General features: G+C 36.5%; 1 protein-coding gene across 1 annotated transcript; it reads right to left on the bottom strand.

The window, feature by feature from the left end:
* Positions 1-1,345: 1,345 nt before the first annotated feature.
* On the bottom strand, positions 1,346-9,175 carry LOC144961888 (uncharacterized; the record flags this gene model as incomplete). Its single annotated transcript, XM_078894926.1, has 2 exons — positions 1,346-7,457; positions 9,013-9,175. Coding segments are annotated over 2 exons (301 nt in total), but the record flags the coding sequence as incomplete, so codon positions are not given.
* Between the last annotated feature and the right edge of the window lie 3,325 nt (positions 9,176-12,500).

Here is a 12,500-nt window from a genome sequence, read left to right as displayed (position 1 = left end):
TAAATAGCTGCTAAAAGACTGTAAAAACATGTACAAAAATTAAATCAACGTCCCGCCCCCCCCCCTTCCCCCCCAAGAAAAAATAGACGGAACAAAACTATAAACATGATACGTTTCGGGCTCAAAAACCCTTCTTCAGCCAAAATAAAATAGTTAGAATGTTAATTAATACATGGGATACGTATTTAGTATTTGTCCGGCTATGTGGTCTAGTGGTATGACACTCGCTTTCGGATCGGAAGGTCCTGAGTTCGAGCCTCGCTCGACGCATAGTTGAGTCCTTGGAAAAGACTCTTTACTCACATTCTCTCACCGTGCTCAGGTGTAAAATGAGTACCTGGCCGTTAACAGCGTTGTCTTTGTCCGAAAAATTGTAATATCGCCTAACAGGCGTTATGTCTCGTCCTACATGTTAAATGTTGCTGTTGACCAGGGACCCCTTGTAAAGCGCTTTGAGCACGTTAATTGGATATTGCGGTATATAAAAGCTCAATTTTTAATTTTTTTTTTTTTGTTATTGGGCGAAGAAGCATTTTGATGTTTTGTTTTATTTTTTTAAAGGGTTTTACGGTGCTTGAAACACATTTAGATATTATAACGGGATAGAAGACACAGTCAGTTTGCACCTCCCTGCCACCTATGGGAGTTCAGGAACAAGCATTTTGAGCTCGAAGTTTGTATTCTTTTATTTTAGAAGCTGTTACATTTATTTTGTAATTAATTTTTTAGGTAGTTGTGCTATGTTTACTAATGAATAAGAGTTCCGAATAAAAATGAGATCATTTATATAGCACTTTGAGCACGTTTAAAGGATTTTGCTCAATATAAATGATTAGGAAATAAAACACAGTTTATATTCGTATTTCGGTTGAGCAAAATGAATACAAATACAATGTTCAAAATTCTTGTTACCAATCATTTGATTTAAACTTAAATGAAACGTTTCAACATTAATCTAAAGTCAATAGTGAAAAAAGATCATGACTTCAGACCCTCTATTTTTCTGGTTCCAAAATCATTGGAAGTTTATATGTAAACAGTAATTTAGATGACTAGAAATGAATAGGTTACATGTTGAATCATAAGGTAACATACCTATTTTAGTAGCAGGATGTATTGGCAGATTTTTAAGATCACGGGGCGTATAAGAGCGATGATGGATGATTTTTATTGACGACCAACATTTATATATATATATATATATATATATATATATATATATATATATATATATATACATATATATATATAAATATATATATATATATATATATATATATATATATATATATATATATATATATATATATATATATATATTTATAATTTAGACTATAAAATAAGATGAAATCACTCTGCTGACACCAGATAATCAATTACACAAGGTATGAATCCAGTCCTTCGAAAGAGTGGTCTTACACTTCCAATGAGACTGGAACCAGATTTTTGACGTCACCTTTTTGTTCCCTACTTTATCTAATGTTGGTTTTCAGGGTCAAACTTGGGGCTACAGAATTATAGACTTGTTTTAACGTTGTCGTAATAGAGTACATTCTGCGCTGTTTGAGATTTTATGAAGCGCAATATCCACTAAACGTGCTTAAAGCGCTCTACAGGGGATCCTTAGTCAACAACGACATTTTACATGTAAGACGAACATGACGCATGTTAGGCGATAAAACAAATATTTTTTTTGAACGCGACAATGCTGTTACCATTTTACAACCTGAGTACGGTGAGAGAATGTGAGTAAAGAGCCTTTTCTAATAAGGACTCAACTATGCATCGCTCAGAGTGGGACTCAAACCCTGGACCTTTCGATCCACAAAGCGAGTGGTCGTACCACTGGACCACATAGACGAAAAAAAATGTTTGAGGGTTGGTTTTCATTAAAACAATTGAGACCATAACGATATAAGTTTTCATGCCCTGAACATATTTATAGATAGAATGAAATTGACGTCACTCGGGTCTTTGTTATACTATACCAGAGCATGTTGTTATGTTAATCAAACAAACAATTGGATTCAATAGTCTAATGTCACGTCGCCCAGCAACGGTTCTAAACAAAGAAAATTGGTACTTTTTGTTCTTCATGCCGTCTAGAACTTTTCATATGTCATGTGATCAGAATGTATAAAAGTCAATACATGATCATATTTATAATGCTTTTCTCCTCTGGATACACTTTTATGCTCTTCGGAGAAGTATTTCATAAGGGCGTCCGCCATTGTTCCCATAGTTTAGAGCCATACGTCATTACGAGAGAAGTGACGGCATGACTGTTGAAGCCAATTCCCATTGCAACACAATGAGCCCATAACAATGTTGGTAACCAGGCCTGTAAATAAGAATATTTTTTAAATTGAGCTTTTATATAGCTCAATATCCACTAAATGTGCTCAAAGCGCTATACAAGGGATCCCTGGCCAACAGCAACATTTAACATTTAGGACGGGACAAGACGATGTTAGGCGATGTTACAATTTTTTTTTTCGGACAGAGACAACGCTGTTTACGGCCAGGTACGGTGAGAGAATGTGAGTACAGAGCCTTCTCCAAGGACTCAACTATGCGCCGAGCGAGACTCAAACCCAGGTACTTATGATCCGAAAGCGAGTGTCATACCACCATCTTGGTTCTAAACAAAGAAAATCATTACTTTTTATGCTTCATGCTGGCTAGAACTTTTCATATGCCTTGTGATCAGAATGTGTAAAAGTCAAAACATGATAACATTTATGGGTTTTTTTTCCTCTGGATACGCTTTTTATGCTCGCCGGAGAAATATTTCATATGGCGTCTTGTTCCGATAGTTTAGAGCCAGTGTTACTAAGTTACCATGCGTCATTAGAAAGGAAGTGACGTTACGACTGTTGAAGAGTATTATATCAATCAAACTTTTGATAGTATGCGCTTGGCTAAGAAGCTCATAACATTGCCGTACGGCAGTATAGATAGTTCGAAGATGACGTCACTCAGGCTTTTGTTATTGTTTTTGCCATCCGCGTTTGTGAGTTGTTCTCACTAAACTGTATTAACCAGACTATAAAAGTTCATGGTTACACAGAGTTTGTGTGTTGGTCCGTTATACTTCCGGATGGCAATGTTGTGAACTCCTTGGCCAAGCGCATTCTATCTATACACAACATAATATTATGGTAATGATACATCAAACAATTAAAAGGCAGCGTTTATATAAGACACAAATTTTTTTTTTTTTTTTTTTTTTGGTTAAAAAACATACACGGGTACAATTAATTATTATAAAATCTATTTTTGGCTCTAGTCTGAGCATTTTCAGGTCAGTGTGCGTTCAATAGTGTGTCATCCAACAGACTCAACACGGTTATCATGATGCGGGGACATGTAGATTCTGGACTTGGAATTCATATTTTTTTAAAGAATAGTTTTGGTTTTTTTTATTGTTTTGGGTTTTTTTTTTTAAGTTGAAGGTTACAAATAGATTTGTGTGTTGGTACAGAAATATCCGGCTGACATTGTTCTGAGTTGTTTTTATTTTTAAAGTAAACGCATAGCATCAATAGAAGGAACGTTATTGACGTCACTTGGCACTTTGATGTTCTTGTTAGACAGCCATTTTGGACATTAATTATGCGAACCTCACTTTAAATGTTCGAGGTTAAGCAGATCATAATATGTGTCACGCATCAAGGAAGGTTAACAACTCTAGGAAAAGACCAAGTACACAAAGGTCTTTTGGGCTTTCAGTTCACTATATGTGACCCATCGTCTCAAAACGGTATTATGTCGGAACGAACCAGATTCTTAAAAGCCAGATTTAATGTGAAACTGGTGAAAAATATAAGTTGCTGGGATTAGGACCTCAAAATATGGTTGCCATTCTCCTCAATAACTCATATAACCTCAACACAAGTCTGATATTTCTGGCTATTAATTCAATTTTCAACATATTAACCAACCCGACTTAATACCGTTTTGAGACGAAGGGTCACATATATCCTCGTTTTTATTCAAAAATCAATCGTATAGATAAAACGAATTTAACGTCACTGGGCGTTGTTATTGTTTTTTACCATCCGCGTTCATCGTTTATGAGTAATTCTAACTAAACTGTATTAACCAGACTATAAAAAGTTCATGGTTACACATAGTTTTGTATGTTGGTCCGTTATACTTCCGGATGGCAATGTTGTGAGCTTCTTTAGCCAAGCTCATAATGCTATCTATGGAATTTTCAGACTCCCGGTCACTATAACCGTAGCCATCGGTAACTCATAGCCTGACACTAGAACCCTCTAAATATTACGAATTTTTGATTCAAGCAAACAGAATTGCATAAGCGTCTTAGGTTCATTAAATCATGTTGAAAAGGACTGTTTGGTTGGGGATTCTGGAGCTTTTCTTTATCATGTTGATTTATTAAAAATTCTTTATTTCTAAAGCTATGTATGGTGACGTTTCCTTATTTTTTTTCATGAAAACTACAATTTAAAAACAAAAAAAATCAAGTAGGCAGCTCTGTATATTGTATGCGACAGTTGCTATAGATAGTTCGAAGATGACGTCACTCAAGCCTTTGTTATTGTATTTTGCCAACCGCGTTTGTGAGTTATTCTCACTGAACTGTATTAACCCGACTATAAACGTTCATGGATACACACAGTTTTGTGTGTCGGTCCGTTATACTTCCGGATGGCAATGTTATGAGCTTCTTAGCCAAGCATACTATCTATATAAATAAGTTTCATTATTATTATTATTATTATTATTATTATTATTATTATTATTATTATTATTATTATTATTATTATTATTCTCATAGAGAACAAAAATCATTAAATCTGACATCATAGACGTCACATCTTCCTCTCTTCCGGTTCAAAACTCATTGGAAGTGTGTAACCAGTGCTCCGGAGGACTTACTAACAATACATAATATTATTGATTCATAATGTGGCATAACTATCTTTGTAGCATGGCGTGGAGGCAGATTCATAGGATTAAGGGGCGTAAAAGAGCGAGGGCGGATGGATTATCATCACTGACGACTAGCATATATTTAGACTAGAAAATAAGAAGCCATCACTCTGAAACAATAAGATCAGTTGCCCAAAGGTATGTATCTAGTCCTCCCAAAGATTGGCTTTACACTTCCAAGGAGATTGAATCCAGGCTTTTGACTTCATACTTTTGTTCCCTATTGGATTTTATCCCCCCAAAAATGACGTCAACAGATAAGTCTTTGGCCACAAAAGAAAACAAATCGTGAGTTGTATTCAACAGATCAGAGAGAGAGAGAGAGAGAGAGAGAGAGAGAGAGAGAGAGAGAGAGAGAGAGAGAGAGAGAGAGAGAGAGAGAGAGAGAGAGAGAGAGAGAGAGAGAGAGAGAGAGAATAAGTAGGAGTGACATATCTGTTCAATGTTACAGTTATCGTTTAACGTTATAACAAGTGTAACTAAATGACAAATTGCCATATCTATGGACAATAAAGATCTATTATTATTAATTATTATTATCAACCAGTGGGATCACGACTTGTTTCCTTGAACTCTACTAACGACATCTCACTAGATGCTGTACAAAACTTTAAAAATGACGTCAAACTATAAGTCCTAGAGGGTGGTCGTGTCAGGCCGTAGCCATCGTTAGAATATAGCCTAACACTAAAACCGTAGCCATCGTTAACTTATAGCCTGACAATGACCAAAAAATGACGTCAAAATGCCAGTCTTTGGTCACAAAAGAAAACAAATCGTGAGTTGAATTCAATAGTTCAACCAATGAAATTACTTATTTCCATGAGCACTACCAACGACAACTCACTAGGCGGTGCAAAAACCAAATAATGACGTCAAAATGCCAGTCTTTTTAGGTTTCAGTGTCAGGCTATAACTTAACGATGGCAACGCTAAAAACCGCTAGGACATATTTTGACGTCATTTTTTAAAGTTTGTCCGCCGTCTAGTGAGTTGTCGTTAGTGGTGCTCAAGGAAACAAGTGATCCCATTGGTTGAGCTATTGAATACAACTCACGCTACATGTTAACAATGGCTACGGTCCTAGTGTCAGGCTATAGATAGTATGCGCTTGGCTAAGAAGCTCATAACATTGCCATCCGGAAGTATAACGGACCAACACACAAAACTGTTTGTACCCATGAACGTTTATAGTCAGGTTAATACAGTTCAGTGAGCATTACTCATAAACGCGGATGGCAAAAAACAATAACAAAGACCTGTGTGACGTCATCTTCGAACTATTATCTATATGTTAACGATGGCTGCGATTAGGCTGATACTTCCCTAAAAATGGCGTCATATCTTAAAGCGACGATCACCAAAGAGTGTAGAGAAAACGTTGTAATATTTTGTTCATAGTAAGGTTCAAGGAAGCGAATGATCCTATTAACCAGTAGATTTTTAACCTATCAAAATATGGAATATGTGACACACCTTCACACGTGCTCGGACAAACAAAGTTGAATGTATACAAACAATAACGTGAATGAAATCTCTTATCATTATTATTGTTTTTATACCGCCAAAAGGATTACTAGTTATCACACGAATTTCTCGATCATATTATTAACGTTGATGTTTGCACATAGTTTTCTGTGTTGGTTCTATTGATCAAGCGATAGAGCAGTGTTTATTTTACTAAGACGCATACCATCGATAGTAAAACCTGTGTAGTTCGCTATGTTTATCAATCACTGCCATTGTTTACATAATGACGACAGTCCGAGAGGCGTGGTTATCTATTTTTCTATTGGTTGTACTATTGAATACTTTTCACTTTATTTTGGTGATTATCGCCTTGTGTGAAAATAATAATTGATGACAGGCACTTGTATAGCGCAAAATAATATAATATAAAGCTTAGTGCGCTTTACATTGTTATTAATGTAAAAACACATTTCTTGTGTCAGATCACACCCCCTACCCCCCCCCACCCCTCCACACACACACACACACACACACACTCACACACGCGCGCGCTCACGCAAGCAGAATTACACACACACACACACACATACACACACACACACGCAGGCACACACATACACCAACGCGTGCATAAAGCAAGCGCACACAGCCCAAAATATAACATAATCACACACACACGCGCGCGCGCGCACACACACACATAATTGAATATTCAGACATAGATTTAAAAAATAAGGTGTCTATGATAAAAAAATAAACAGTTGTGACGAAATACTTCGACCAATGTCTGGCTATGAGTTTTTCTTTTAAAAAGGCTACGCTGATCACCGAACCGTCCAAAATGATGACGTCAACTAGCATCATTGTGACTAAGTTGATCAGTGACGTCATGATGCCGTCATACATTGAATGGTGTCCGTCCATCCCCAGCCCGATCCAAAGTCTATCCATTCAAATTTGTTGTCTCCGACCTTTTTGAGAAGTTTGCGCGTTTCGTTGAGATACGAACACGTAGACTTAGGTACCTGTGGGGTCAAAAAAAATATTTTTAAAAATATTCAATTCAAGACAAAGAGAATTGCCGATTTCAAATATATATATATACTTTAACATATAATTTCCAATTGACAAATTATGAAATGTTTATTTTAGGCAATTGCTAATAGAAAACATACTTTAACATATAATTTCCAATTAACAGATCAAAGGTTTATTTTTTTAGGCAATTGTCAATAATATTTTTTAAAATATACTTTGACATAGAATTTCCTATTTACAAATCAAAGGTATATTTTTAGACAATTGTCAATAGAAAACATACTTTAACATAAAACTTCTAATTAACAAATCAAGGGTATATTTTAGGAAATTGGATCCAGTAGTCTGATGTCACGCCGCCCGGCAACGGCGGCCATCTTGGTTCTAAACAAAGAAAATCATTACTTTTTATTCTTCAAGTGGCTAGAACTTTTCATATGTCTTGTGACCAGAATGTGTAAAAGTCAAAACATGATCAAATTTATGTTTTTTTTTCCTCTGGATACGCTTTTATGCTCGCCGGAGAAATATTTCAGACGGGCGTCCGCCATTGTTCTGATAGTTTAGAGCCAGTGTTGCTAAGTTACCATGCGTCATTAGGAAGGAAGTGACGTTACGACTATTGAATCCTATTGCCAATAGAAAACATAGAATTTCTAATTAACAAATCAAAGGTATATTTTAGACAATTACCATTACAAAACATAGAATTTCTTTCTAATTAACAAATCAAAGGTATATTTTAGACAATTACCATTACAAAACATAGAATTTCTAATTAACAATTCAAAGGTATATTTTAGACAATTACCATTACAAAACATAGAATTTCTAATTAACAAATCAAAGGTATATTTTAGACAATTACCATTACAAAACATAGAATTTCTAATTAACAAATCAAAGGTATATTTTAGACAATTACAATTAGAAAACATAGAATGTCTAATTAACAAATCAAAGGTATATTTTAGACAATTACCATTACAAAACATAGAATGTCTAATTAACAAATCAAAGGTATATTTTAGACAATTACCATTACAAAACATAGAATTTCTTTCTAATCAACAAATTAAAAACTATAATTCAGGCAATTGCCAATAGAAAATATACTTTAACACATAATTTATAATTTACGAATCAAAACGGATAAAATCAATAACAAGCTATAGCTAAACACTAAACACTGTTTAAAAGCAAAAACAAAGAGTTGAGTGACGTCAATACGATTCAATAGTCTGATGTCACGCCGCCTGGCAACGGCGGCCATCTTTGTTCTAAACAAAGAAAATCAATACTTTTTATTCTTCATGCTGGCTAGAACTTTTTATATGCCTTGTGATCAGAATGTGTAAAAGTCAAAACATGATCAAATTTATGTGTTTTTTTTCCTCTGGATACGCTTTTATGCTCGCCGGAGAAAAATTTCATACGGGCGTCCACCATTGTTCCGATAGTTTAGAGCCAATGTTACTAAGTTACCATGCGTCATTAGGAAGGAAATGACGTTACGACTGCTGAAGAGTATTTGGAACTTACATAAACGGCCCTCAGACCGAGTCTGCCTTTCCCAATGGATTGTAGCAAGTAGGAACACAGCTGTCCGAATTCGTGCACACCCGAAGTCTCCTGACATCTCCTCTCGTCCTTACCAACCACCCAGCCTGAGTAGTAGCCATAGGCCAGTCGATGACCGTCCACTCTGAGGAATAGAATATTATAATTTGATACTGATTGATCACGTGACCCTAAAACAGTAGTAGTCCTTCAAAGCCATTCGGCCGACCGAGCCGGAGTTTATCCATGTTTCTATAGTGTGAAACGGACAATAGCAAGTTCTTGCTATCCTTTGGATATGGCGATATTCTATCGCAAAATACTTTCCGCACAACGGCAAGTGCGTTACATCGGTGGGGTCTAACTACCTGTCCAATATGTCCACGCTGTGGGCAAGAACCCGAGACGGCAGAGCATCTACTCGAAAGGTGTGTTGTGACGATGCTACCCGGCGGGTTTGCGACGGTGCACGAATGCGGACCGGACCGGACCGGACTGCTGATTGGGTCGATCGTCATAACATAATAGTGTGAACCATAAGAGGCTGCTGCCATATAAAACAGGCTCAGATTCCCATTCAATGCTGGGTTTTTAAAAAAGGGAAGGGAGTCTGAAAAAAATATTGATTGCACCAGGGATCGATCTTGGTCCATTTGCGTGTGAAATGAGTACTCTACCAATAGGTTCCCCCAAATAAGGAGACGCTTAAAACTTGAGCTTTTAACCAAAAAATCCCAAAGCAAAACTCACCTAACTTGAGATTTTATACACAACAAAATCGACTAAATGTGCCCAAAGCGTTTTACAAGTGGTCTCTAACAAACAGCAACATTTAACATGAAGGACAAGACATGACGATTATTAGGCGATATGCAACTTTTTTTTTCGGACAGAAAAAAAACGCTGTTAACGGCCAGGTACTCATTTTACACACGAGTGTGGTGAGATATGAGTGAAGAGTCATTTCCAACGATTCGGCTATTCGTTGCTTAGTCCGGGTTTCGAACCTAGGACCTTCCAATCCGTAGGAGGGTGTCATACGACTAGACCACATATTCAGAGGATATTTTACAGGACATTGAACATTTTTAAAGTTTTGACATAGTTATCAATACTATAAAAAGATGTTAACTGGGCGTACTTTTCATTGATTATATAATAACTGGGGGTCCCCATTGCTTAGTTAAAAGAGCACTCGTTTTATAATAATAATAATAATAATAATAATAATAATAATAATAATAATAATAATAATGATAATAGTTGTAATATCAGTATTATTATTATTATTATTATATTATCATTATTATCATTATCATCATCATCATCATCATCATCATCATCATCATCATTATTATCATCATCATCATCATCATCATCATCATCATCATCATCATCATCATCATCATCATCATCATCATCATCATCATCATCATTATTATTATTATATTATTATTATTATTATTATTATTATTATTATTATTATTATTATCATTATTATTATTATTATTAATATTATTATTATTAATATTATTATTATTATTATTATTATTATTATTATTATTATTATATTATTATGACAAATTTCAGAGCCTTTATCAGTGATTAGGGGAAAAAAAAGTCGTGATGCTATATCTTCTACTTTTCAGGTTCCTAAATCATTGAAAGTCTATATATATATATATGTGTGTGTGTGTGTGTGTGTGTGTGTGTGCGTGTGTGTGTGTATCCAGTTCTTCAGAGGACAAATAATGAATAGGTTACATATTGAACCATATGGCGGCATAACTATTTCAGTAGCAGGATTTATAGGCATATTCTAAGTATTATAGGGGTGTAAAAGAGCGAGGATGGATGATCGTTATTGACGGCCAGCATATATTTATTTTAGAAAATAAAATGCCATCGCTCTTAAACCAGAAGATCATTTACACAAGGTATGTATTCAGTTCCCGGGAAGAGTGGTTTACACTTTCAATGAGATAGGAACCAGTATTTTTTGACATCACACATTTTTCTTCCATATTGAATAAGTAAGAGAAAAATCACGTGGGACTTGTCTCCCGGAGTTTTTGAAATGTTTTGTTTTCTTTGTGAGTTGAAATCATCAAGCCCTCTTAATTAAATATCCGTTACATATGAGATGACCTCATAAATGTGTTCACTGGACAGTAACCATTGTTAACGTATAGATAGTATGCGCTTGGCTAAGAAGCTCATAACATTGCCATCCGGAAGTATAACGGACCAACACACAAAACTGTGTGTATCCATGGACGTTTATAGTCGGGCTAATACAGTTCAGTGAGCATTAATCATTAACGCGGATGGCAAAAACCAATAACAAAGACCTGAGTGACGTCATCTTCGAACTATCTATACATAGAATAAAGTCGACGTCACTCAGGTCTTTGTTATTGATTTGTTTGTTGTGGTTACTTTTGCCATCCATGTTTATGAGTAATTCTCGCTAAGCTGTATTAACCAGACTATAAAAGTTCATGGGTTCATAGGTTAGTGTGTTGGTCCGTTATACTTCCGGGTGGCAATGTGAGCTTCTGAGCCAAGCGTATATTATCTATCGCCTGACACTTAGTCCCCCTAAGACCCATATTTTGACATCATTTTAGGATTGTGGACCCCCTAGTGAGTTGTCTTTAGTAGTGGTCAAGGAAACAAGTGATCCCATTGGCTGAACTGTTGGATACAACTCACGATTTGTTTTCTTTTCTAAAGTAAAACAAAATAACTCTTACAAAAGATACAAACGCGTAGCCATCGTTAAGTTATAGCCTGACACTGAAACCCAAAAAGACTGGCATTTTTACGACATCATTTGGTTTATGCACCGCCCAATGAGTTGTCGATAGTATGGAATCACTTGTTTCCTTGAGCTCTACTAACAACAACTCACTAGACGCTGCACAAACCTTTAAAATTACGTCAAACTGTAAATCCAAAAGGGTTCTTGTGTCCGGCCATGACTTTACAAAGGCCACGTTTAAATCAGTTCTTCACGTTATGGACGCACAAATGCTTACAACACAGCCACCCACGCTAGTTTAGAAATGGTAAACATATTAATTGCATGTATTGGATTTCCGCGGGAGAGAGAATTGAATTTGTCTGGGTATTATTCCAGTCTTTCCTGGAAGAAATCAGAGTAGACATGAAAGGGCGAAGGTGAGAGAATGGGAGGGGCGGGGGGCGGAGAGGATGGAGGAGGAAAGGGTGTGAAGGGGGAGGGGGAAAGGGTGTGGAGGGGGAGAGGGAGGGGGATGGAGGGGAAAGGAAGGGGGATGGAGGGGGAAAGGGATGGGGATGGAGCGGGAAAGGGAGGGGGGTGGAGGGGGGAAGGGAGGGGGATGGAGGGGGAAAGTGTGTGGGGGAGGATGGGGAAAGGGTGTGGAGGGGAGGGGGGAAAGGGCTGGAGGGGGAGGGGTGGAGGGGATAAAGGGGTGAAGGGGAAG

The sequence above is a fragment of the Berghia stephanieae genome, unplaced genomic scaffold (assembly GCF_034508935.2).
Source record: "Berghia stephanieae isolate SIO BIC M18660-M18661 unplaced genomic scaffold, UCSD_Bste_1.3 scaffold47, whole genome shotgun sequence".
Classification (NCBI taxonomy): Eukaryota; Metazoa; Mollusca; class Gastropoda; order Nudibranchia; family Aeolidiidae; genus Berghia; species Berghia stephanieae.
Note: the sequence above shows the minus strand (reverse complement) of the source record. Positions and strands in the feature narration are given on the sequence as shown.